Genomic DNA, 27774 nt, shown 5'->3' on the forward strand with positions numbered 1-27774 from the left:
TAATGTGTGATACTGTGACTAAAAATAGTTTCTTAGTGGTATTTTGCACTCAGTATGGCCTGAAATAAATAAAAAAAAAGTTCTGTTGTGTCAGTTTATGGCCACCTTTGCATTTTAACTCTCTATGTTCACAGAATACATACATCATATTCTAGTACTGCTGATGTAAAATATTCTGTTGAAGTGTTTATGAAATACAGATACATAGGTAGCAGTGGTGTGTGTAGATTATTTTCTCTTTGTCAAACACAGAGCTACTAAAACTCTAAAGCTACTGGTGTGTTCTCCCTAGAGACTAGTTAACCTCCAGAGTGTCTTCTCTGGAAAATTGCCTTTAAATTTACTGGCCACCTTGCAGAGAAGGGTTTATGAGAAAGATGTGGGTCCTTCCAGGTTAGAGAAAGTGTCTCAAAGTCAGAGCTGGTGGTGTCTGTGGAAACCTTGGCTCACAGTGAGATCTGCTCTACCTACCTTGTCACAACAGACAAGTCACCTGGCCTGAGAGGCTCCTTCTCCCCCACTCACAGTCCATACCCATGGGAAAGTTTATCCTGAATGTGTAGCCTGCATCTTCTCATTGCAACTCAAATCTCTTATTACTACAGCCAGCCAGCCTTCAGGTGAAGAACAGGTTCTTCATTATTTTCCTTTTTTTCCTGCAACAAATGTTACACAGCTTGCCCAGCGGTTCTTTTCAGCAGAGCATCTCCAGTCCTCCTTGTCTGTCCAGTGGGTCAGATTTCTTTGGTGTCTGTTCATCCTTGCTGCTTATCTCTGAAAGTGTTTCAGTTAAATATTTTGTGTTCTTCTGTGATCAGAGCAGACAAAATAGTCCAAGTATTGTCCTCACAGTACTAGGCAGAAAGAAGGGACTTCACCATATGGCATGCAAGCTATAAATCTGTTTGTTCACCCTAAAACAGTACTTACCTTTTACATTACAATGTGATATGAGTTTGTAATCATCTGTAATGGTCAGGTTGTCTTCAGAACTGCTGTCCAGCCAATTCTCATGTAGCTTGTGTATTTGAAAATTTGCGCCTCAGAACTGGGCTTAAATGACTTAGCATGCTGTTGTTTTAAGTACAGTGAGAAGGTCTTAGTTTATCAGTGATTTATAAACGTAGTGAAGTATTTCATGGAAATCATTACGCAAGGCTTTTCTTCTGGTCACCAGTATTTGATAATCGTTAATTCTAGGAGTATTCTCACCCTAAAATTCTGTGCCCTCAGAGGTGGAAGCCAGGTGTTTTAAAGCAGGCTTTAGTCAGAGGGTAAGCTTCAGTCTGTACATCTTGTTTGTGATGTGAATACTTTTTTCTCACATTGGACTAAAAAAGACTTGATCTGCATTGCTGACTTATGAGATGGAAAACCTTTTAAATAGATTGTCCAATTTTTCTGTCTCGGTTTCGGCAGAGATTTTGTTTAAATACTATCCAGCATGAGTGGTTTCGTGTCTCAAGTCAGAAGTCAGCTGTCCCTGAAATGGTTGGTGACTACATAACTGCTTTTGAAGAGATTTCTCCTGCTGTCCTCAGACATATCATCAACATGGCAGATGGAAATGGAAACACAGCTCTGCATTACAGTGTCTCACATTCTAACTTTGAAATTGTGAAGCTTCTTCTGGATGCAAGTAAGTTTGCTTTATTTTCTTTTTAAATTATTCTTGGTTTTGCAATTCTCATGGGTGGAATTCATGATGGACTAGAGGCCAAGTTTGGTCTTCTTCCAGCAGGTGTTTTAACTATTAACAGTTACATGGTGGCTGACTTAGGCAGTCTAGAATCTTTGTTTCTAGTACTAGCTTTGGAGGTGATGCTTCTTGAAGAAGTTAAAAAACCACTTAAGTAAATTATATACAGAGTTGATAGATAGATAGTTAGATTCCTGACTGGTGGACTGTAGTCCCAAGTTCAGCAGTGCCAGTCTCCAGCAGCACAGCTGCTGCTCAGCACTTTGTAGGGTGGTGATGGGGAAAGATGCACTGAGGTATAAATACCATCTTAAACACACAAACTAGGCTAGCTTTGTCTAGAGAAGGGCAGAAGTTTTTTCTGGCCATCACATTGACTCATCTAGGTTACTTCCCTGAGAAACTGCAGCAATATGGCATTCTGTCACAAAGGCCATTTTCCTAGTCCATAAGCAATCTGATGCTGTTTCACGTGGTTGCTTTTGTTGCTTCCTTTTCTTGATCCTCTTGCAACACATGTGCAGAAAGGGTAGTGGCAAAGGGGAGACTCTGGAGGATATGCTCCCCACACTCAGTGTGCCAGATGGCATTCCAGCAGAAGGTATCACACCTTGAAACATCCAAGATGGATGTTTAATCTGTTTAATCCTAGTTTTGCTCTCTGAGTAAAGTTTGTTTCTCTAGACTAGTTAAAAAAACCTGTCACAGCTGGTTGTGAAAGCTTAACTAGGCCAATGACATGTCTGAAGTGTAAGCCAAGCAATATTCATAAATCCAGAAGGGTAGCATCAGATAAACAAGGATATGAATGATAAAAATCTTAGCTTTGATAACCTAGCACATGCGTCACGCATGCAGAGATGTCCTCAAGAGGAAAGTGAGCACTTTGAAATCTCTGGTCCTTTTGAAGGCAGTCTGTGTTTGGGAAGAGTGAGTCACAGCAGGGGAATGCAGGGAATGTCAGGAGCTCAAACGGGCCAGGCTGGCTCTGCAGCACAGTGTGGTGGGAGGGAGCTGCCCCTCTGCTTCCCTAGGTATCTCAGAAGAGCAGGAACATGCTCATCTCTTGCTGGAAGTCAGCTCTCCAGTAGGTTATGGCAGCTAGTGTATGCCTATAAGCACGAGGAGAGTTACCTGTAAAGTGTAACAATCATGACTAGTTCCAGCAAGTTCTCTGCAGGAGATGACTGCTTATGCCAGAGCTTGGGAAATGTTTGTAAATAAGTAGATTCCTTTAGGTTTAAACTATCTTCCTCTGGACTGTCACAGAATGGTCACTGTTGGTCAGTTTTGCCATGTGATTATATCACAGGCAGATTCTTATGCCAAGAACTCTGTGTCTGTGCTTGGTGAGAAGAGTGGACAAGATGAGATGAGCAAATCCTCCACAGCATGAAGCAGAGTCACCAAGAGGCCAAAAGGAGAACAGCTTCCCTCATTAGCTGTAGAGAAAAGGAGTTAAATGTGACCTCAGAAAACACACTGCTGGAATAGTCTTGTCAGAGTAGGAGCACACCACTTCTAAAAGTTATTCATTACTCAGGATATAATGCATGTAGCAGAGTGTTGTGTTCTCTGGCTTCAGTGGCTTCACAGAAATGATCCCTGAAAGTGGTATTGGTCTACTGGTTATAAGATATCATCACTGATGTCCATTTAACATGAAAAAAAATGCAGTATATGCACTTGAATTGCATCTGAAATGTTCTTTTGACTGAAAAAATAAAGATCCTTTGGCCATAAGTCTGAAGAATTTCCTAAACCATTTCTGCTTGTTAAGATATCTGTGGTGCAATTTAACCTCTAGTCTACAGATAGTGTCTATGTGAATCTGAGTCTCTACTTTCCAATATGAGGAGCACACTGAAGAGCCTGCTGCCCAGTAAACTAATAAGGACTGCTGAATTTCTGCAGGATTTTAGGAACAGAGACAGACTGGAGGCAAGGTTTGAACAAAAAGGAGAACACTTGTCAGTTGCTGGCACTGACCAAAGGACTTGCCTGTAGTTGTTCCCAGAGCAATTTTGTTTGTGGTCAAATACACTGTAGAACTGGCAGCAGTCTTTAATTTAAAGGGTTATTTTTTGGCAGCTCCAAAACATATTGAAGTCCATTTGCAGATTTTTAAAGTAACACTAATTGCAGGAAAATGCTTGTTCTGAAGAGAAATATCTTTTCCATTGACCATGTTGCTGGACCACTTCTATTCTGCAGTATGGATGCCCTTGGAAGAAGAGCTTAAGGACTCTCCCAATAGTGTTTCTGAATATCATGTTAAATTTCAGACCACTTGCTTTTACAAAAGGAAAAAATAATGCACAAATAATGTCCTAAATGATAACATATAAAATATCTTTGTGCTCTCTCGTGTCTAACACTTAGTACAAAATAATTCTTTTTTTCTCTGGCTCAAGAGCTCCTCTGTTAATTTTTTCTTCTTTGCTTTCCCATGAATTGCATCCATTATGAAAGCAGTTGCTACTTTTTTCTTTTTATAGGCTGCTCTACTGACAGTTTATTCAGTTGATTAGCACAATTACTGCTTTTTTGGGTTCTTGCTTTCTGAAGAAATTATGTCATCCCTCTGCAGATGTCTGTAATGTAAATCATCAGAACAAGGCTGGTTATACCCCCATCATGCTTGCTGCGCTTGCAGCTGTGGAAGCAGAGAAGGACATGAGGATAGTAGAGGAACTGTTCAGCTGTGGGGACGTGAATGCTAAAGCCAGCCAGGTCAGTCAAATGGTTCACGAGGCACAGTTCTTACTACTGTACTCATTTTTATACTCTACTGTGCCTTTTTATTGTTCCTTCCATGCTCCCATCCCTGCTCTTATTGGTTCACATGTTGCTGTCATTTGCTTTCATCATCTGTGGGGTTTTTATGTATGCTTTCGTTTGCTATATATATATATATATATATATATATATAACTGTGAAAGAATAGATGAGCCTCAGGTCCAGATCTCTTCTAGAAATGAAGGTTGATCATTGTGTGAAAGAATTATTACAGAATTTTGGGCAGCATTTACAAATTCTTCAGCATTCAGCTCCTTTGAAAAAACTACAGATGTCTGAAAATAGATTGGATATCTTCCATTAATTCACATAAATAGTTATGTGAATGTGGGATATATGATCCACAAAAGGTATTTAAATAATAGCAATCAAAGTGTTGAGAGTACTGTTTAAAATAACAATTTTTCTTTTCCCCTGCAGAAAAAACACAGAGTAAAAAAAAAAAAAAAAAAAAAAAAAAGCATTTATGCTTTGTCACTGATTGTCTCGGTAGTTATTTGGGCTTTCCTTTTCTCTCCCTGCAGGCTGGTCAGACTGCTCTGATGCTAGCTGTGAGTCATGGCCGGATAGACATGGTTAAAGCTTTATTGGCCTGTGGTGCAGATGTCAATATCCAGGATGATGAGGGCTCTACAGCGCTGATGTGTGCTAGTGAGCATGGACACGTGGAGATTGTTAAGCTTCTGCTGGCTCAGCCTGGGTGTAACAGCACCCTGGAGGACAATGTGAGTGCCTTTCAGTGCTTCTGAAATCTGCTTCATGGATATCTGACTCAGAGTGCCAGAGTACCAGCCACATGAATCTTCTGCTTAATTGGTAGCAAATGCTGTGATTATTTGGCTAGTATTTTTACTTTTCTAAAAGACTACCTGGTAGCAATTTCTGTGGATAGCCATAGGTGTTTAGTGGCCAGAACACAAAAAAACATTTGTTAGCTCATGTAAAATATCTTTCCCTCTCACTTTCCTTCCCTCTTTCAAAGGAGGTTTTCAGTTAGGACCTTAGCTGGTTGACACTGTGTTGCTTTTCTGTGCCTGTGGCGAACATCAGCCCTACAATTCTCTTGAAAGCATGTTCACACTATTCTTACACCATGACTTTTGAGACTATAGGCTCAGTCTTATGTGTGAAGCTACACTGTCCTGACAATAAATGGATACAGACTGTGACTGCAGTGCCAAGTGAGACACCTGCGTATTTCTTTTTTGCAGGGATCATTGCAGACTACGCTGTCAGCAACAATTCGATCTATAGATATCTCAAGCTTGAAGACATTGACTTAGCTTTTTTCTTGCCACTGCTTTGTTCTTGTTAACAACATTTCTTGCATACTTTTCCTTTCTTCATATTGCTTCACCACTGAACACTGAAATGCAGCCTGGGTTTGGGATTTGGGAAGGTGGTGGGTGGTTGTTTGTTGTAGCTGTTGCAGTGAGGCAAGGACATAATTTCTACATTTACCCACATGCTGCAGGGGACAACTCAGTTTCTCATAGTGCTAACGATGTGGAAAATCTGTCCAGAGAGGAAAATGTAAGAGGACCTCAGTCTAACAAAAACTTTGAGGAGCAATCTAGATTATTGCTGCTTGGATGCTGTTAGCACTATCAGATATGAAATCAATAATTACAGTCTTTAAGGGAACATGATACTTAACTATTCCTGTGGCCACTTTGATCGTTTCCCAAGCACCATTTGACTGCTGCTTATTTACAGATTTGTCTGTGCTGTGGAATTGAGATTTTTAGCATTCCCCTAGCTATTCTGAGTGTCACAGTGATGCTTTTCCAGTCTGTGTGATCAGTCATAAGCTGAGCATCATCTTGCTAATGTGTGTCGCAGTGATTCAGCACCTCTCTTTAAGAGCTTGTGTTGACTGGAGAGTGTTAGCTGTGCATTTATCATGCCTTATTGCATTGGAGTAGACAGCTCTTTCTAGCTCCCTGTCCAGGACAATTAGATTTATGTGTAATTGCTCTCTTTAGTCCCATAAGAAGACTTTCCTTGTGGATGCTGTACATTGTGTCCCATGCTGGAAAAAAGGGTTTACCACTTAAAAACTGGTGCCAACCATTCCAATACCAGTGCTACAGCAGTGGCTGGAATGTGTGCTTCATCCCTGTGAGACATTTCAAATCCTGGCATTATTGTAGAGACTTCTGTGTGCAAGAGCCAAAAGCCAGGCAGTGAACCAAGCACCAAGTTCACATCATAGGTTGCCTGACATCTGTGTCTTCCTGGACCAAACATGGTCCAAAGGAAAAACAGCAGATCGGTTAAATACTCCCAGCTAAAGCACTTTTTGCTTCTGGAACCCTCAATAGCTGTGGTTTCTGAAAGCATTGGTATCTTCTGAAAAACAGAGGTGGCAGTATTTGACTAGGAAAGTCCATTTGTTTGCATTTAGACTTTCATCAAGGAGTGTTTGGAATTATGAATGCAATTTCTCTTAGTGCTGATGGGAGCTATACCACAACAATTATAATTTAAACACAGCAATTATCATTATACTTGACCAGCATTTTCCCCTCCCTTATCATCTCTTCTACTTGTTACTGACATTGTAGTTTCTCTGAGATAGCTCAATCTTCTGGTTTTACACAGCACTACATGTAACATTACTGTGATAATAGTGTGCTCATTCTTCCACAGCAATAATCGAGACTCCTTGTTTAGAGAAATTATGAGGCTTTGACAATTGGACTACCTCATAAAACAGCAGTGCAAGGCTTAAAACAAAAGAAATTAAACAAGACTCTAAGTTAACCTGTCTGTATGAGCAGTATGGCCTCCACTTAATACCTTCACTTCTCTGTGGGCTGATGGGGCTTTTGAGAGAGCTGTTAAAGCATACAAGCCCTAATTTTCTTGTTTCTTCCTTTCTTGTCTCAGGATGGCAGCACAGCACTTTCAATAGCCCTGGAAGCTGGACATAAGGACATAGCGGTTCTCCTCTACGCCCATGTCAACTTTTCCAAAACCCAGTCACCGGTTAGTACACAATCTCTTGCAGGTTATGTTTTAACTTGATGTTGTTGAACATAATGGTGAAATGTAAACAAAAAATTTACTCCCTGGCAGCTGTACAGCAGTACAGCACAGGAAATTATGAGTTCATTCTTAAGACAATTTCTTGCTGTTAAGTGGAATGTACTTTTTAAAGTACATGTTTGACTGCACAAGGTTGAAGCCTGGCTGAAGGACAGTTCCTGCTTCTCACGCTAATTACCAAGGGGTACAGATAGCTCACTAGCAAGGTTCACAGATTCTGACTAGTGTGCAGAGGTGGTATTGTATCATTTTAATGATAATTGTTGACATGGAAACTGAAACATAGCTGTTCTAGGTGTTGGCAGCTATCCACCTCTCCTCTAGCCCTGACTCACTCTCCTGATAAACTGCTGCTAAACACCTCACTGTCTAAACAATATGCACTTAGAGTTAGTAGGCTGTATGATAGCTGGCACTTTCCTTCCTAAAATTAAAAAAAAAAAAAAAAAGAAATTATCTGTACAATTAAAGTTAAGGAATTGAACAGAGTAACTCTTGACTGTTGTGTTTTCTATCAGCTGGCTGGAATAATTTCTCTTTGATTAACTGTTCTTTCTTCTTTTTTAGGGCACTCCTAGGCTTAGCAGAAGGACATCTCCTGGTCCCACCCACAGAGCCACATTTGAGTAGTAGTGTATAAATATCTGTAAAAAATCTCTATGCCATCTTTAAGCTGCTAAATGTCACTGTTTTACTGAGACAGATACTGAATGTAATTGTCTTGTGCCTGAACTCACCAGCGAAGTCAAAGCAGAGATCTAGTTTTAAGGGTAGTAAACTGTAAACTTGAAGCAAGCATATAGTTAAGTAGTGCTCTGTGGAGAACCTTAGCCAGAACTGTTCTTTTGCTCACATACTCATCTTTCTGTACACTGGCATAAATCCTGTTTTTCTTTGTTGTAGATTATCCTTCCTTATGTTATGTGCTGACTAAGAGTTCTAAAGCTATCCATGCAGGGGTGTCCCAGTGGCTTATTTTTAGTGATTCTAAAACATATATACTGTGCATAGACTTCATCACAGTAAACTTTTCATAAATTTCATTCCAACATGATTTTCATGTTTTAATTACTTTGAAATTCAGAAGTTGCAGTTGCTTATGTAGTCAGCTCCGTGGATCTTGAGCTGGTGGGTGAGTGGGTAGGTATTGGGGATAGAGCCTCTTGTCAGGTCTGAAGTTCACTAAATAAGTTGTTGCTAATTGGGGATAATGTATAACTTTTTATATAAAAGATACTAGTATCTATAAAATTAACTCACACAGTATTTTCAACATTTTATATTCCTTAATAATTAAAACCTACATGAAGAATTACATGTCCTGTTACCATATTTTTATTAACTGTTTCAGTCTATAAGCTCCATACATGTTTATTGGAGAATAAAATTAGAGGTACCAGCTGTATATTCCCCTTGAGTGGAATTGAGTGTAGTTCTTGGTGCGTATTTATGGAATGCTATTACCTTGTCACATTCACTTTAGTCAAGTGTATTGAAATGTTTGAAGTGCCTTAGACTCTTGCCATATTTTCAGAATAAAATTTCACTATGCTGTTTTACTCCTCTCTTGTTTTACTTGTGATTTGTCATCATCCAGAAATACTGCACTTTACAGCTGCAGCAGGAACACAAGCTAAATTGGTAAATCAAGGCAGGGAGGACTGGACAGTGCCCATATGAGGTTCTTCCTGCTGACTGGAAGAACTTAGCCTAAGATGATTGGCCTTTGATTGTCTTGCACAGGCTGCACCCTTTGCTGTTTGGTTAAGAAGTGATCTCTCTCAGCTGTGTGAAGCATCCTGGGGAGGTTTTGAAGGGCTGTGTTCAAGCAGTTTACTTGATCTGAAAAGTTGTTAACTGAAGTAAAAGCCTTTGACCTTTATCGTAAAAACAGTCCTGGCAACTTGGTGAAGGGGATGCATTTTGGATGGCATGGAAGCAAGTCCTAAGCTAGTGCCTGTGTATCCTTGTCAGTTTTGAGCTATCTGATGAGACAAATACACCTCAATGCCTTCCTTCAAGGAGTCTGAACAGTCCTGTTACTCTCTGTCCTTTGTCTTTCTCTCCCTAATTCCTTACCAAATGGTTTTTCCTACACAGTCCTTTTGAATCAGGGTGCCACTGAAGCCATTCTCACTTGGCCTACATTGACTTGGTGACTTAGCATGCCAAGAAGTCTCTGTGAGCCAGACACAGTTTGCCCCAGCACTGCAGGTGTGATAACCAGTGCCAGCCTCGTACCCCAGTGCTTGGAGTGTGTCCTGGCCAAAGGGCAGCTGAAGTATCTCTGCCAGGGGAGACATAGCATAGTGGTCCCAAACAAGCCCTTGCCCCTTGACATCAGTCAGTTTTTACTCTTGCACCTCTCCAGCCAACTTTTCTTCTCACTCTTCACTTAGCATCTGTTAATGTGTGTATGTTCTCTCACCTGGATCCTACATGCTAGGCATAGAGGCACGTCACCCAGCAAGCCAAATTACTGTGGAAATAAGGTCTGACACAAGACTGATAGCAAAGAGCAGCAGCAGCAGCTGCAAACAACCAACCAAATAAAAAAAAAAACACCACCAGAAAAATAAATGTCTCTCACTTTACTTTGCCATCTGTCAGGAGTCAGTGGGTGCAGGCTGTCCTGTGTAGCAGGGTGCTGCACACAGGCATCCAGTACACAACGGCAGTGCAAGCTTCCCAATGAATTCCTCATTCACTTAAGATCTGGGTGGTTTTATCATTAAACAGAATTAGTGCAAGTTGGATCTCCCAGGCTTGGGCATGGCAAGAATTGCTTTTGAGCCTTTTTCAGATCTCTTGATCTGCCATCTCCTGCCCCAGTTTGAACAACTGTCTAGAAATCAAAGTCAAGATAATCTTTTCTTGTCTTCGGGAGTTTAAAATACATACTCGAGGACTCAAGATAAACAAATCAAGCTGAAGAAGTGGAGGAAATGGATGACTGCTTTAATCTTTCTCCAGAACTTAATCTAATTTTACAGAAAACCCAGTTCACTTACTTAATACATGCTTGCCTGTATCTCATGGATTAAATTCTTGTTTAGCAGAGAAACATACTGCCAGAACAGAATTTGGAGATCAAAGAGGTTTCTAATTTCAGTTTTACCAAGAATGTAATTTTTATTTAGCATTGGGTTGACCAAAACTAGATTACTTGTGTTTTTTTAAGGGAGTTAGTGATCACACATTTCATTCTGGCTTGTATATAATTACAGTTGTTTTAGGTAATCTTTAGAGGAGCAGGGAGTAGGACTTCGTGTGTCTGTTCTAACTTGAGATATGCTGTGATTCTGTGACACTATGATAGCAGCTTTAAAGCATGTAGATTATGCTCCAAAGTCCGACTTTGATGAAGAGTATGCTGAGCTATCTGATAATGTCCTCTTCAGTAGTGGCTCTGTATGGCTGTAGGAAATAGGTTAATTAGTAACATGTCTAATAGGTCTTTGCCCCAAAAATAGTTTTTAAACTATGATCTCTGTTGCTGTGGTACTGAGCTTCATTTGCACATGCTATTTATACATAATGTAGCCTAACCCCCTCTTTGTACATAATGCAGCTGAAAAATGAATGTGAAATGCCCATGAATAATAGCTTTCCAGAGCAGAGGGACTGGACTGTTATTTTCCATGTGGGAACAGATTTCTGTCTTTCCCTCCACAAATCAATGGTAGTACTGGGCATGATGGGACTCCTGGATGTGCAGCTATCATAGAAGGGTTTAAATCAATTAGTCCAGTAGTTTAGGTGACTAATGACACAGGGAGAATCACCAAAATTACTTTAATACTTTTTTTTTTTACCTGCAACAAAAGCATAAGGAGAGTAATGTAGAATAAACATTCCTTCCTTTTTTTCTTTTGTTTTCTCCCCCCCAGTCCTGAATACAAGTGGTATATCAGAAATTAAAACATTTTCTAAGTGACAGAAATCTGTACAGGAATCTGACCACCCTAACACCATACAAGTGTCAGACTATGCAACTTAGAGTGCCTGGATTTATTTAGGTGCCATTTACCTTCTTTCAGTAATCAAAAGAGACTAAATGCCTAGAGCTTCAAAAAATGTTAGATGAAGCTGTGGACTTGGCATTCCTGTGCAATGTTCAGTTTTGCCCCAGAAGCTCATTTTTCTGGGCTAAAATGCCTTGTTAAAAAAAGTGACCCCAGTTTTAGTTGTATGGTGAAGTAGGCTATTGTGGTATGCTGCATCAGGAAGATTGCCAAAAGGAACCAAAGTTTTGGATGTGTTAGTGAATATAGGTAAAAAGAACAAAATTAGTATGACTATTGTACTAAAGTACTGAATGTAATTTCTAGTTGAAAATCCTATTAGGGTAGACCTAATGAATTAAGCACTTAAAAAAATAAGAAGTGAAAAATAAGAATAATTACTTCCTTTAGAATTTCATTCTCTTAAATAGTTCTCCCAGCTCCAAGAGGTGACACCTGAAACAGTTCGTACTGTGAAAGTTGGGCCCTTCCCCAGGAAATAGTTAAGAGGCTCCCTAAAGTGTTTGTATCCACTGATGCCCTCTGCAAGCCAAGTTTAATTCCACCTACTAATGCTGGATGGCATTTATCATTGGTGCTGGGATTAAGGGGTTTACCATGCATACCAGCTCTGACCTGAGCTCCCCCTACGCACTCTCACTGGCATTTGTTTTTCAGGTCAGATAATGATTGACTCTCGGTATACCCAAGAATGATGTTGTCATCACCTTTGAACTCTGTCAGTGAATATATATGAGATTGGCACTTTTTCAAGATTGTAAAATATGTCTCAGTCTTTCTGCAGTTATATTGTCATACATTATATGAGTCTGTGACTTTAAAGGTGAGATTTACTGGTATGGAATTTTACATTATGGAAATTAGCCAACAAAATATTTATTTAAAATCAACAACTGAAGAAAGTGTTTTTTGAAAGACATACTTTCAGAGGTTTTATCTTCTTGATACAGCTGGAAGAACTCAAGTTATTCTATAAATAGCTTTTTAGTCCATTTCTCCTGGTGTCTCATACTTTTGGCTGGGAAGTCTGTCTGTTAGAAGTCCAGTTCAACCATGGTGTGAATTAATGCAAGCCTTGGCATCAATCCCTAACACACAGCACTAGCTGTTTCCTGGAAGGGAAGCAGCCCAAACATTACAGGCATCTTCCTGCCTTTGAAAGACACCAGCAAAGCTGGCCAAAACAGCATTCATGCTCTTACTGCAGCTGCAGACAGCTCTCCTCAGTGGACTGTGCCTGCATGCAGATCTATAAACTTCTTCCCTTCCTGCTCTTCTGTGGGCACCCAGGTGTGTTAACTACAAACATCTCCACACTAAAAAGAAATGCTTTCAGTGGTTCAGTTCAAATGGTGATGGTTGGCCTGTCTGAAACCCTGCTGTGGGACAAGGGACAGAAGTAAGGGGCCAAGGAGAAATGTTGGAAGAGCTGCAAGGAGGATTTTGCACTAAATGCAATGGAAATGGCCATTCTAAATGCATTTAGAAATGGCCACAGTGAGATTAGAGGAAAGGGGTACCCAGTTTCAGGTTTGTTTTATGTTTCAATTTGGAATTGTGAAAGCATTAGCTTTTACTACCCACAACTTAATGCAATGCCTGGGGAAGTAAATTTAAAAATTCCTGCCTTACTTCACTTTGGCTGTAGTATTATTGTGCACACATACACTGAACAGAAGTGCCTGGTTAAAGCTGAGCCACCTGGTTGGTTTTAGTTTGTGTAACATCATCCAGTATATCAGTACCTTGAATACCACTGGACAGTAAAGTGCTGTTGAAAGACCTGCAGAATTTCATGCTACTCGCACAAATATTTGGGAACCTCTCTCTAAGAAACTAATCAGGAAACACTAACAGGATTTTGTTGACAGTTTTTTGTTTTTCAAAGATGATTCTAACAACTTAAAGTTGTTTGTAAAAGAGTACATCTGTTTTCCTGCCAGGTTGTTAGGCAACAAAAGCAAAGTACGTAAGTAAGTCATGCTCAAAGTAGTATTGTATACACGGCTGTATACATCTGTGGTGGGTTGATCCTGGCTGAACACCAGATGCCCACCAAAACAACTTAATCACTCCCCTCCTCTGATGGTTGAGGAGAGAGAGAAAAGTCTGGTGGGTTGAGATAAGGGCAGGGAGAGATAACTCACCAATTACTGTCACAGGGAAAACAGAGAGATTAGTTTAAATTAGTGCCAATCAAACTAGAATAGAATAACAAGAAAATAACCCCAAATCTTAAAACACCTTCCCTCGCCCATTCCTTCTTCCTAGGCCCAAATTTACTACTGAATTCTCTCCCTCCTCCCTATAAGCAGCACAGGAGGACTGGAATGAGGGTTGTAGTTAGTATATTAATTTGCTTCTGCTGCTTCTCCTTTGTCTTACCTTGCTCCAGCATTGGGATCTATCCCATGGGAGACAGTCCTCCACAAATTCACCGTTAATCCTTCCAATAGTCTGCAGTTCTTCACTCCAGTGTGGGTCTCCCACAGGATCACAAGTTCTGCCAACAAACTTGTTCCAGCATGGGTTCATCATTCCATGATACACAGGTCCTGCCAGAAGGCTGCTCCACAGTGGGCTTCCAACAGGATCACAGCCTCCTTCCTGTATCCACCTGCTCTGCCATGGGGTCCTGCACAGGCTGCAGGTGGATCTTGGCTCCACCATGGACCTCCATGGGCTGCAGAGGCACAGCAGCCTCACCATGGGCTGCACCAGGGCATGCAGGGGAATCTCAGTTCTAGCACCTTGAGCACTTCCTCCCCATCCTTCTCCACTAACCCTGGTGTTTGCAGAGCTGTTTCTCTCAAATATTATCACTCATCTCTTCTGGCTGCTGTTGCTGAACAGCTTTTCCCCTTCTTATACATATTATGCTCGAAGAGCTATCACCATCGTTGTTGGGCTTGGCCTTGGCTAGCAGGTGGGTAGGTCTTGGAGCCACTGGTACTGGCTTGGTTGGATGTGAGGGAAGAGTCTCGCATCTTCTCACATAAACACCCTGCTAGTACCCCTGCTACCAAAACCTGGCCATATAAACCCAGTAAAACTAACCTTTATCAATATATCAGATGGTTTCTTACTATAGGTGATTAATGAATTCTCAAAACTTTTGTTGTTCGTGTTTTGTTTCCTTAACTATTTTTAATTCTTCCTGTTGAAAGAAAAAGCATGTTTCCACACACCAAAACTCCCACCCTATGCATCATCCCTGAAGAGATCTCAGGAATGAGAGTGTCATTAGGAACACAGGAGTCTTTAGGCAGTTGGTACCAGCTGTGAGTACTTCACCTAGGGCCTTACAGCAAGTGGAGACACTGCAGGCAAGCTTGATTGACCTTTCTTTATCATTTTATCCACCGGTGCTTTGCTACTTCACCCTGTGACACTGGGTGAGTGGTAGCCATTCCTCTTGAGAACCTTATCTGTGAATGTTTGGTTAGCCAACACCAGAAGAAATAAAATGCCTTTTTAAATATTTCTTGCAATACAAAAATGCCCTTCAAAGACTTCTATGCAGAGACCTGTAAATAAGGGCCTCATTATACTTAAGTACAGTAAGATTAAATACATTCAGCCATGAATGACAAACCTCAATGTCCATGTGCTCCAAACACCATTACAGTCATTTGCAGCATTATTATTTAGATAACATGAAGAGTAACATTTTTTTTCAAAGCTGTGTATATGCTTTGAAATCTCTAAATGCTGATCTGAATGTAAGTAACAAAGAGGTATTTCTAGGAGATGTACCGGTAATTTTTTTTTCAGTCTTTAATTTAATGGTTTCAGCACTGCTGCAGAAAGAGCCCTTGCTGTGTTCTCTAGAGCTTTGGCTACCTGCAGAGCTGGAAGGGTAGCTCAGGCTCTCCCAGTAATGCTGTGCTGCTCACTGAACCACATTATCTAAACTGAGATGAAGATATGAAATTTGATTTGCATAAGATTCAATTTGTCATGGTGGAATAGGCAGATTAGGAAAAATCCTCCTCTACTTCCTGCCTATGGTATCCCACCTTTCTTTGAGGCATGAAGAGCCACCTGCTGTGTCTGGCAATCATCCAGCAGCACCCCTGCATTGCTCTTGGGCATTTTCTGGGGCTGGAAAGGCAACTTTTCCCAAGCGTGAGTGAGACTTGGAGTCAGACAGTTACAATCCCTCGGTAGTGAGCAGGAAGGGGCTGGCCCTGGAAATGGTTTGCCCCCACTCCACCACCATGCACTTATTCTTGCAAATTTATCATGAGAATTTTCCAGTCCAACCAGATACATCTGTTCAGAAGCCCTTTATTGTGGCAGCTTAATCTGCATCACTCGCCTAGCAGGAGGAGCAAGAAGCATGTTAATGCTTCTTCCTTCTGCAGTGGAAACTGATTTGGGAGAATTGTGAGCAGAAAAGCTGTACAAAGAGATTGGGAGAGATTAGAAATACAGTATGACAAAATGAGGCTTGTTTTAGCAAAACCAGATTGAAGCAACTGAGGAAAAAGATTACAAATTTGTGGGCACTACAGAGAGTTGGAAATCTGTAATGCTGAAAGAGAACTTCCCAGAGAGCTGCTTAAACCAGAATTGGCAGTGTGATGAGAACAAAAAAATGGCCTGTGCATTTTTTGTCCATTTCAGATGCAGCAGAGGCACCTGACACATTACATGAAGATGTAATGCAACTTGACACCATTTACAGTCAGTGTGTCCCAGCAGACAGGTCCAAAGTCTGCAACCCTCAATAGAACAAACAACAGCTGCTAAGAAGTTAGAAGCTGAAAATAAGGAAGAAGTTTAAAAGGGTAGGCTTGTTTTGATAAGAGATAAATCCGGTAAATAAGTAACTTAGAACATCTCACATTATATGAATGCTGAAATAATAAACCATGTGGATGGTTTGCAAAGAGACAGGCAAAGAGATACAGAAAGTTCTCTAGGTTAGTTCTGCAAAACCAGATTTTTGTTCTTGGGAATTCTGGGTGAGTTTTTAAATTAATATTGAGTTATTGTAGATATGACTGTGAATGCCTCCTTTAAGCAGGGTGAACAAAATCTAGTGCCTTCCCACTATGCCCTGTAGATCTGATGGACAGCCCAGCTGCAAACTAACAGATGCTGGCTGCTCCCCCTCCCTGGTCTGCCTCAGCCTCCCCCGTGATTTTCTGTGGAGTGGGGAGACCTCTGCAGACAGGATAAATCCAACATTGCTGCAGGCATGCAGAGGCAGACAACTAGATTCTCTGACCAGTTAGTTACAGAGGTTTGTGTTGGGGTTTGGGGTTTTGTTTATGCGTTTCTTTTTGGGGTTGGGGTTTTGTTTGTTTGCTTTAGTATTCTGGTATTATTTCATTCATTCTTCCTCTTTTAATAATCCCCTTTCAACTGCTAACATATCAGGGCCACATGTACAACCTGATGCATGCAAATCTTGGTCTCAAGTATTTTCTCTAATTTAACGTTGAATTAGTAGCCCACTGCACAGGTATAGGCAAAGGTATACATACCTTTGAAAGGAGGGATGTATGTGTCAGTATGTGTAATTTCCACTTTACTCCACAAGTTTGTTTTGAAAAAAGATAGGTGGGATCTCACTGCACATCAGAATAAATAGCTACTCAAAGTTGGTGTGTGTTCTTCAGCCAGAGGACCAAACATCAGCAAGCTGATGGGCCATAAGACAGAGTGAGTATCCAGGCAGGTATTTAAGGTATATATCATTCAGACAGTAGAACACAGTGAGTTGTGCAGAGAGGAATTATGGGCTATTATCTTTATAAGAGAGACTCAGGCAATACTAGAGGTGTACCCTACTTACCTTAGGTGCCTAATGAACAATATTCCTAGATGTCATTATTGTGAATGCACAGAATATGCCTTCTAGTGAAAAGGCAATCTCCATGCCTTGGTTTCTTGAAAACAGGTAAGAGAAAATAATGACTTAAACAACCATGCAGAGAAGATACCCTTTGTTCTCAATCTCATAATGTGTTATCTGCTACAATTTCAAACTCTGAGGATATTTAACAGTATTTTACTCAGACAATGGGAATATTTTCATGCATTTATCTGGGATTATTGAGCTGAGCTCAGAAGACCTTTATTCTGGCATCTGCAAATAGCTCTGTTTGCATACAAATGACAGAAAATTAAGGTGTCTAATTAGCAATGTTTCCTTCATCTTCCAAGGTATCTCAGTGTCTAGCCAAAGCCAGCCTAATTAAAATTAATAGCTTGACAGCTGAAATAATTTGCAACAGCATGTCATCTTCCTTACCAGCTTCTCACCAATGGTATAAGACAAACTCAATTACTCTTAATTACCAAATGTGCATATATGATGTAGAGAGATCATCGACCCAGACACTGCTGACCCACACACAAGTGATAGAAGAAAAGTGTTGCCTAAGGAAGCCAACTAAATGCTCTGATTATCTGTATCTTGATAGCACTAAGTAAAGCTTTGCTTGATAGGCATTCGTTTCCTGGGACCCAGATCTCGCAGGTCCTTTCTCTGAATTGGATTCCTAGCATGGAGGTGGGATGGACACACAAACCCTTGAAGGCAGAAAGACCCAATGCACTGTCTGTAGCATTTGGAGAATGTAGCATTTGGAGAACCTCTGAACTGCCCAGTTGCTCTGGGGGCCCTGGGGCATGGAGAGTGGAATGGGAGAGGCCCTAGGGGAAGAGAAGCTGGCTGACAGAGAAGAAAAAAGCATCTTTCCCATGCTAGGGGATGCAAACGGTCAGCAGTTCACATCAAGTCATTTCACGGCATGGCTGACTAAGTAATCATCATTTGACTTTGATTAAAATATTTTAATCAAAAATTAGAAGAACTCAGCTGTTTCTGGAGGTGATGCTTTAAGTTTTAACTTTCATATTTTCCAGGTTCTGTATTGCATACTATAACTCCATATAAAGAGTTAGGAAGTTCCCTTCACAGTTTAGACAAAACAATCATTTTCCAGCCCAAGAATCAAGGACACCATTGCAACTTCAGGCCCAAAAAGTATAAGCAATGGTGAATTGAGGAGAGCAATATGAGAGGATGTGACTTCATAACCTGAAGCTGTAATTGGACAATTAACCCCAAAATATAAGCAGGCCAAAACATATAAAAGAGTGAAAAAGTGTGACCTGTCATCCATCTTGTGTCTCTCTTGGGTCCAGCTTGGGCAGAGCCACATCCAGGTTCTTGTACTGCCCAAGGTGTATCCTTTGAAGGCCTTTTAATAAATACCTACTTTATTCCTTTAACACTGTCTAGCCTCTGCTCCAGGTAGCCTCTGAAGGCATCAGAGGCAATTCTGACACCCCTGCCCTGCTCAGTGGATCTGGAAGGTTTCCTACAGGAAACAGCAAGAAAGGCAGGGGGAAGAGCAGCACAAGACTTTGCTCTCAAGCATCTGTGCTACACTTGCTGATTTCAATGGGAAGTCTCAGAGAATGCTCTCCTGAGAGCAGTATATTATGTGAAAAATATTTAGGTTTAAGGAAAAAAAAAGATGAAAATAAATCAGAAGGAGATATTGTAACAATAACTTTGCTTCTATTAAGCATCAGAATTAGGAGCAACAAACAGTAATAACAAATAAAAAACCTGGATGGATAGTAAATTGACGTAGCAAAACCTATACTTCCATTACCTCAACTGTAATCATCCTTCAGAACTACAGAGTTTCAACAGTTTTAAGTTTCTGAAGATCAAGAATGCAAAATAATTAAAACTTGCACCATTTAGAGAATGCATAGATAACAAAGCAAGTGGTTTATAATTTGAAATGATCTATTTCTTCCTTTAAATATCAATTAGTTTGCTCAGTCAAGTGGAAATTTAACTGTATCCATTAAAACATTAAAAATCATAAATAAAAAATTAGCAGTTAATTGTGTTGCCTATTTTTAAGACATCGGAGCTTAGTTTTTCATATTCTGGCAGTCTATCAAACTCAGCTCCATTACAGATGTCTTAGAACTGAATTGATGATGATATTCAGAACTAAGGGCATTCTCTTCAGTAGCCCTACCCTGATGAAAGAGCTCAAATGTATAGATGGCTTATGTGACTCTATCATTCTTACTGTGTGAATTAGGAATGTTAGAAATGTCAGCTTAATGAGTCATGCAACAGTCTTCAATGTTCTAAGTCACTGGATCCAATTAATTTTCAAGTGTGCCTAAAATGAACAATGAATACTGAGAAGAAGCAGTTCAGTGGTTTTCTCCACACTCACTTTTTAACTTCTATTTTATACAATGGACCTAATAATGCTTTCAAACAGCTATACAAGTCAATTATTAACAATGATTGAAATTTCCAAGGACCTAACAGTGTTTTTTCCTTAGCCTTTACGTCTGCAATGAAATTATTCCAATTTGCTTGAAAAAATGAGGAAAGGAAGAATGCAGGTGTTAGTGTAAAAAATGGTAATCTTTTTCCCCTTCTTTATGCATGTTATTAGTAAAACTAGTCAGAGCGGAAACATGATAAACATACACATTTTTTAAACATCTCCATTCTATTTGCTTCACTGAACTTGAAAACTGCTTTGGTTTTGTATTATATTTGGCATAATGTAACAACATGAATTTTGTTTCCAGTGAATCCTGTTTTTATTGAGCAGTGTGGGCCAATCTCATTGGCTGGGCTCACAGCCATGAAGAGGAAGAGCCATTTGTTGTAACAGGCAGGGTTTGCTTTATTTTTATGTAATTTTTACCATAGCCCTGATGTTTGGATCTTTAAACTCCAGATTCTGATTAGTGCGTATCTTACAAACAAATATTTCTGCTTATGCACACATCACTGGTGGCTCTTCTAAGCTGTGGCTCATCTGAAGTTATTGATGTGAAGGTTCTTTTTCCCCCTGCTTATTGGGGAAAACAAGCAGAATAAAGAGAGTATGGATAAACACTCTGCTTCAGTGGCCATTAAGGCATGTCACCTGTTGTGGAGGGCCTGTTCTCCACCTTGGGATATATGTGATGCTGTTCCCTGACTCCTGCCAACCTTCCTTCTTGCACCCTTTGGAGAAGGGTCCCCCGACACCTTGTCTTCCCGGTGTGTATGGATTTGTGCCAAGAGAAAACAACATGATCTGAGGGTGCTGAAGAGTACACAATTTGTCCCACCTTGCTAATAAACAGTGGACTTTGAAAGCAGAGACGGGCATGGCAGCTTTTTCATTTTTGGCAAGCTGCGGACCACCACCCCAGGTACTCCTCATTCTCACTTGAGGAAAGGCATCAAATAGCCAAATGGTGGCAGCACTATAAATTGCTTTAGTTGTTCACTCAGTGAGAGTGAACTCACCCAGGCACCAGAGGAAAAGAATTTAAAATGCCAACCCCCCCCCTCCCCCCCAAGAAACAAGCATGCAAACAATCAAACAGCAACAACAACAACAACAACAACAACAACAAACCAATACCAAACCAAAACAAAAACCAAAACAAAACAACAGAAAACCACAAAGATAAAAAAAAATTAAAACCCAAACCAAAAACCCCATGAGCCGCAAAGGAAAAAGGAATTTGAGAGCCAAGTACCACATTAAAACTCCTTATCCCTAAATGCCCATGCCACAGAAACATTTTTGGGGCAAGGAGGACTGAAGCACTTAAAATCCTTAGTCTGAATGAAAGATTCAGCTTGACTGAAATGACTTTCAGCAAAAGCCACCAATGGTTTATCAGATCTCACTGACTGGGAGTAATGCTCCTGGTGCCCACACTCTATATTAATCGTCACACAGAAGCGTCTGAGAGGGCAGCTGTAAGGCTGTCTTTAAATTCTTGTAAATACTGAGCATTTTAAGGCAAGGTTTGGGTTCAGATATATGTCCAATGAAAAAGCCTTTCCTTCTGTTGTGGTGTAGGCAGTTCAAGACCTGCAGGTAGTATAATCTGAAAATAGAAACTGTTAGAAACATAAATATAGAGCTGGGGGGAAAAAACAACCCAAAAACCTATATGCTGCCAGAAAGCATCAAGAAAATCCCCTGCTTTGAATATAAAACTTTGCCTGGGGGATCGTGTTTTAGAAGTCAAGTGACAAAACTTCAGCTTCCCTGTAAGTTAAAGGAGGATTAAAATAAGGAATGAATGAAAGAGAACGACACACATGTACAAATTAAAGTAAAAAAAAAATTAAAAACGCACGGCTTATTTATGCCACCTACTGGATTTCTCTTGAAGTATCTTTTCAAATGTTTTAGTTGTGATGGTATCTGTCACTCCAGCAAATAGGCTTGCATGGGAGACTACTCACACAAGTAAACCAGCTGAAATCCAGATGATGATTCACATGAGTAAACGTGTGTGCAGACTGACATAGCTGGAGGAGTAGAGATGAGGGTAGCTCTACACCTGTTTATTCTGCTAAACTGATGGCTCTATGGCAGCCCAGACATCCAAAGCTGCAGGCAAGCACTAGAGTTCAACACTGAGGAGCTTCCCAGCTCCTATCAGTGCCTCAGGGAATGTGCTGGCATGGTTTCCCTCCTTTGCTTGACTCCCTCCAGCTGTCTTTGATATTTTGTTCAAAATGTTCAGAGTGTTTATGGACATGACAATGTTTTCAGACAATGCAGACTGGCAGTGTGCATGCTTTATCTTCTATCCCTTACCATTCCTGCAGCTGAGGCTCTTTTGGGTATCCACAGCCAGCCCTGGGGATAGAGTCTATAAAATAATATGTCAGAATCAAAAATACCTCAAAAACTCTCTGATTTGACTCACTGACAGAAAAAAACAACCCCACAAAACAAAAATTAAACAGAATCTGGTCTAGCAGATCTCTAAAATGATATGCACTCAACTCCACTGACTTCAGTGGAACTGAAAGTCTTCACTTTCCAGGCAACAGTGTTAGAATTAAGCCCTTTTTAATTTGTCATCTCTCCACCGCCTTGCTGAGTCATACCAAATGTGGTGGTGGGATCATGTCTTGCTTACATCTGTCCCTCAAAATTATAATCTTGTTAGCAAATAAAATATTTTTGCCAGGTTCAAGGGATCAGCCAAAGGCATGCAAAGGACAGATCATTACTAACAGATGACATTTTGGACTTTAAAGAAAAAGTTAAAGCTAAAGGACAACTATCAGATACCTATTAAGACAAAAGAAAAAAAGAAAAGCAAAAACGTCTTTTTTGATTCTTCTTAATTTTGTCATCAGAAATATTAATTACAATTATTTACAAAGGTGATGGCAAACTGCAGTAGTCCTAAGTCACTGACATCATCACTAGACAGACTTGAACCAGAGATGCCCAGACATATTCTTGGAGACTTGCAGTGAGGTTATTGTGATTTGTCTTAGGACTAATGGCAGTTTATGACCATCCATTGCTTCATTACATACAGATGACAAATCCAGGAGTGTGCTGTAAACCTCACCACATACACATTAAAAAAACTGGAGGAAAACATTGCACTCTAAACCATACTCAAAGTGTGACTTGAGCTAGCAAAACTAAAGCAATTAATTATTAAATGATTGATCATGTACTTGTGTTCATTGGGCATCTAGATATTTTGGTGGAATTCATCCAGAACACAAAATACCAGATCGGTCCTAACAACATTAATATTTTGTTCTGTACAGTAGATTCTGTAACATTATGGATAATACAGATCTGTCCAGTTAGCCTGAAAGGCAGTAGTAGAAAATACAAATTATGTGAAGGAATGATGAATGAATGTTCTTCTTAGAACTGTTGCATTTTTTGCATCCTATAGTTAATCTCTGAAATTGGCTGTTCCACTTAGTTTCTAGTGAAAAGGCAGATATATAAGCACCTGGTGATTCCTTTTATTTTTCCTTTGTCTGCTTTTGCCTGCTTTTATGCACTGTCCTTCTCTTATTTTTTCTCCTTTTCCACCCCTGCTGTCATTTCTGATTTTCTTCTCCCACCTCTGTTGCGTTTTATTTTATTTTGCCTTTCTTGGTCTTTTGATTTAGCCTCCTTTCATCTACTTTTTAATTTGCATTTTCAATTGGCTTTAAGATAATTTGTAGGGGAGCACCTGAAAACATTCCTCTGTGTGTGCTCCACCATGCACTGAACTTCACAAACTGAATATCCAAGGCTTCCCCCTAGACAAAATTTTGGAAACTGATCAATGCCCATATGACTTGAGATCTCAGCTGGTTTCAGTTCAGGGAGGAATTTTATATATTGATATAAAAAGCTAAGTACACCTATATTGTTCACCTCCTTAAATATTTGTGATATGCACCACCACATGTAAAGGCAAATCCTAATTTTGTTCCTCTAAACATTGTGTAAATCTTCTCCAGTCTTGTATGAAAATGTGCAGTTACTGACATCAGAAATGTCAATTCCAGGAAAGTGATGCACAAGGGAAAAGTTTCAGTTTCAGTGAGCTGAACAATACCAAGCCCACACAGCTCGTGTGGACCATCTGCTTGCGATTTGGGCTTAAGAGAAGTGCTTGAATGAGGTCTCTCCCTGGAGAGATGTCCAGATAAATGTTGGAGATAAATGGAGATCATTGTCTCCAACGTTGTACCACAAAGGAAAAAGTTCTTTAAATGTCATTTATTAAAATGCCCATGCAAAGCATCAAGCAACAAGGATCCAGGACTTTCTTCAGGCTAAGATAGGCACTCACTGTTTCCAGCATGGAGGCTCAGTCTGAGCAGAATTAGCTTGGTGTTAGCTGATCACAAAGAGAGAGATGCCTTTCTTGGCTTCTTCTAGCAGAAATAAATTTCTACCTACTGTAACTTACTGCCATCTGATATGCTGAGTCATGAAGCTGGGGCTATAGAAATCTTTATGCAATCTTTATAAATCAGCCTCACATAATTTCAGGTGCTTTCTGCTTCATCTCTGTTGAGTCACTCATTTGACAGTTGTCATTCATCTTAGATTGAGATGTAATTTAATAGTTTCATTTCAGCATGAAGATAGCGTCATCTAAAGTTGAGCTCAGAAAGATTTAAAGGTGTAACAGAGGAAATATTAATACTGTAAATAATATCTGTAGAGCTGCATGTGTTTATAAATCACATAGTGCCAAGTTGGAAGGGCAGCCTATGTAAAGAAGAAAAAAGCATCTTCGCTTGTCTTCCCCTGCAGAGTACAGCCGCTCTGCCACCCACACCAGCTCCAGAGGTGATGGCTGCCGAGTTATCACCGTGCTCTCACTCGCCCTTATACCTGCTGGAATCACCTGCCCACACAGATACTGATCAAGGGGTCTTTACACACATTGCGGGATACAAGTGCAAGGTAACCCGTAAAGGGAGGATGCAGTCCAGCAAGACGCCAGCAGCCCCACTACAGAGCTGCGGCAATTCGGGTGTTATTTTCGGGCGTCACACCACTCCTCGGGCCAGGCCATATTGGTCGTCAGCCCAAACCTGACCTACCCAACCCTGGGGACCACTGGGCTTAAACATGTCCTCTCTGGATCGATTCCGCCTTGCTGCCGCATACCTCGTCCGGCACCACCACCGTGGACACGGCCTGCGCTGGCCGCGGCGGGGCAGGGAGGGTGGGCAGAGGCCACAGGACGGCCGCGGAGCCGCCGCCGACTGGGGCCTGGGCATCCTGTCGTGAGGGACCTGCGGCCAGCGCCACGGAGCCGAGCCCCGCGGCACCCCCGGCCGTCAGGCCGCCCCGGCCCCGCACCCACCGCCCCGCCGTGCATCCGACCGGGACCGGCCCGGACGGGGCCCGCCTTTCCCGCCGCAGGCCGGCCTGGTGGGGGAGGGAGGAGCGCGAAGGAAAGGGTGGCCGCTCCCTCGGGGTAGCAAGGATTTCGCGGCCACAAGGACCCCCCGGAGCAGGGGTGGGGGAGGCGCGGCAGGAGGGGCGACGCCCGCCCGGTGCTGCCCGCCAAAACGCGTGGGGTGGCGGGACAGGACGGGGCAGAAGTGTGCAGACCGCTCTCCCGGCTGCCCCCCGCCTGCCGCGATGCCCAGTGACACCCCGGCCTTCAGCAAGCCCCCGGACGTGGCGGGCCCGGGGGACAAGGGGAGCAGCTTCGGGAAGGCGGCGGCCCCCATGGCGGCCGCCCCCGCGGACAGGGGCGCCGCTGCAGCGGGGAAGAAGCGGCCTCGACTGCCCAAGTGTGCCCGCTGCCGCAACCACGGCTACTCTTCGCCGCTGAAGGGGCACAAGCGCTTCTGCATGTGGCGGGACTGCCAGTGCAACAAGTGCAGCTTGATCGCCGAGCGGCAGCGCGTCATGGCAGCGCAGGTGAGCTCTGCCCGAGCGGGGTGGGCTGTCCGCGGCGCGCTGCCGCCGCCGGGCTCCGCTACGCGCCCAGCGGGCTCGGGCCCGTCGGGGCCAAGCGGCCGCGCCGAGGAGCGGTGCGCTGCGAGACCGCAGCCGCGGGTAGCCTCGCCCCGGAGAGGAGCCAAGAGCTACACCGCTGCATTCCTATGTCAGTGAGATTTACCGCTGTATTTCTCACAAATTAAATTTTTCCTTAATTTTATATATTGTTTTTCTCCATAAAAAAATGGGAGATGCCCCAAAGGCGCGGACGATTGCCGTCGGGGCGAGTGGCAGCGGTGGGCGGTCAGCTGTGCACCCCGGGCACGGCCGAGCGCCGCTCCCCCGAGCCGGGTACAGCCGGGGGACAGCCCGGGGGGCTGTAGAACCTGCAAGGAGCAGGACCTAAGCCACCGTCAGTGGCCGTTTTCCAGTTTGCTTTTAACTAGAAAATTAATCATCTAGCCAACGAATTGCTTATCGAGGATATTTGTGCTGGTGGTTTCAGGCTCGGTGTAAATTGCGTTTCCTGATGCTGGTGGCTTCAGTTGAGCGCATTTCTAACTTTTTAGTATTTTGGGGATTTTTTTAACAGCGTTGTTCGAAATTTTGTATGTAACAGCTTCTCACATAGCTGTGTAGGTGGGATATATTAATTCTAAACGAGGACTCAGTATTCTGAGGGCTAAGAAAACAAAGGGTGTCCAGTTCAGGGTAGGAGTAACTTTTTCGTTGGATAGTCTCGCTGAAGCCACAACTCTGGCGGTATAAATGTATGGCTGTTACCCTTGTGATCTTTGTCTTGCAAACTTTACTAAGGGGAGTCCTGGGCGTGTAGTGGTGCTGACGCTTTGAAAAATTTTGTTCTGCGTGGGGCATTGTACCTTGTGCAAATGATCCCCTGCCGGCAGATAATTGACAAGGCGTTCGAGCTGCTGCTGCGAGAGAAGGCAGTGATATGAGACCCACCCATCAGTTTGGTGATGTGTGCTCAGGGCTTCGTGATTCCGCATAAAATGTGTGTTGGGCTGATAGGTTTTAAAACCCTAAGCAGCTCTGGATTAAATTCTTCCCGGCTTTTTTATTCTGTTATTCAGTGCAGGTATATAAAACATCCTCAGAACTCAGTGGGAGTAAGTTTTTGTTAATTTAAACAGTTCCTCCTAGGCGGTGGTATGGCAGCCCAGAAATAGTTATTATGCCCAAATTATGTGTACTTTCTCTGCCTGGTGTGAACCATGGAAAAATGAATGTGGATCCCCTTGCTGTCTGCCTCGGAGAAGGGAGCCCTAAGTGCAGTGCTCTCCGTGCAAAGTGTCCTCGTCAACACAGACTCTGTTGCTGCTCAGCTATTTCTGTCAAGTAGCAGTTGCTTCCTGCTAGCAGGCTCTGGTGATGGTCCTCCTGGGGGTGTTCTCTTTCCTGTCTAATATTTGAAAGTAGCTTTGAAAGCCTCCCTAGCTAAACCTTATCTGTGTAGGAGTTACATGTAGAAAGTCTGTCTTTCCCCCTTTTGATATATTTCTGCATTAAGCCCCTTGATGCTGGTGGAATTTTACAGGTCAAGGTCATTGGCTTGTGAAGTCAAAGTTACAGTGGTGTTTGCAATTCTGCACCTTCTGTATGGGATGTTTCTTACTGCAAGGGCTAATACTAACTTCTGTTAACAGAATTACACATCTGTATTAGGAAAAAGTGTGGCTGTTGAACATGAAAATGTAAGGAAGTCCTGTCCCAGATACCCAGGATAATTTCCAGCAAGAAAAGCTCATGATCCCAGTCTGTAATCTGGAACAGATTTCCAGGGTTCAAGTGAAGATGCAAATCAGGCATGTGACAAATAGCAGGGTAGGTAGCTCTATCAGAGTCATACATACTCCCCACGCAGTTATGGCATGGGTGGACAGATGTGTTAAATTGATCTGCTTGTTCAGATGAGGCAGAAGGGGCTATC

General features: G+C 41.9%; 2 protein-coding genes across 4 annotated transcripts in view; both read left to right on the forward strand.

Annotated features, from left to right (window-relative positions):
- KANK1 (KN motif and ankyrin repeat domains 1) overlaps window positions 1-9108 on the forward strand; it is a 49735-nt gene extending 40627 nt beyond the window's left edge. For both annotated transcript variants that reach the window (XM_033520354.1, XM_015614920.3), the window contains exons 7-11: window positions 1420-1639; window positions 4290-4432; window positions 5023-5223; window positions 7391-7489; window positions 8117-9108. In XM_033520354.1, the coding sequence (XP_033376245.1) occupies window positions 1420-1639; window positions 4290-4432; window positions 5023-5223; window positions 7391-7489; window positions 8117-8179 (726 nt within the window). In that variant the 3' untranslated portion in view covers window positions 8180-9108. The remainder of the gene's footprint in view (window positions 1-1419; window positions 1640-4289; window positions 4433-5022; window positions 5224-7390; window positions 7490-8116) is intronic.
- A 15586-nt stretch (window positions 9109-24694) lies between these two features.
- Window positions 24695-27774, forward strand: part of DMRT1 (doublesex and mab-3 related transcription factor 1) — a 59801-nt gene continuing 56721 nt past the window's right edge. Inside the window, exon 1 of one of the 2 annotated variants that reach the window (XM_033520669.1) lies at window positions 24695-24830. In XM_033520669.1, coding sequence (XP_033376560.1) covers window positions 24717-24830 — 114 coding nt within the window. In that variant the 5' untranslated portion in view covers window positions 24695-24716. Of the gene's footprint in view, window positions 24831-25335; window positions 25803-27774 lie in introns of those variants that run through there. The other variant, XM_015615164.3, reaches the window with a different exon arrangement.

This window comes from Parus major, chromosome Z (assembly GCF_001522545.3).
Source record: "Parus major isolate Abel chromosome Z, Parus_major1.1, whole genome shotgun sequence".
Taxonomy (NCBI): Eukaryota; Metazoa; Chordata; class Aves; order Passeriformes; family Paridae; genus Parus; species Parus major.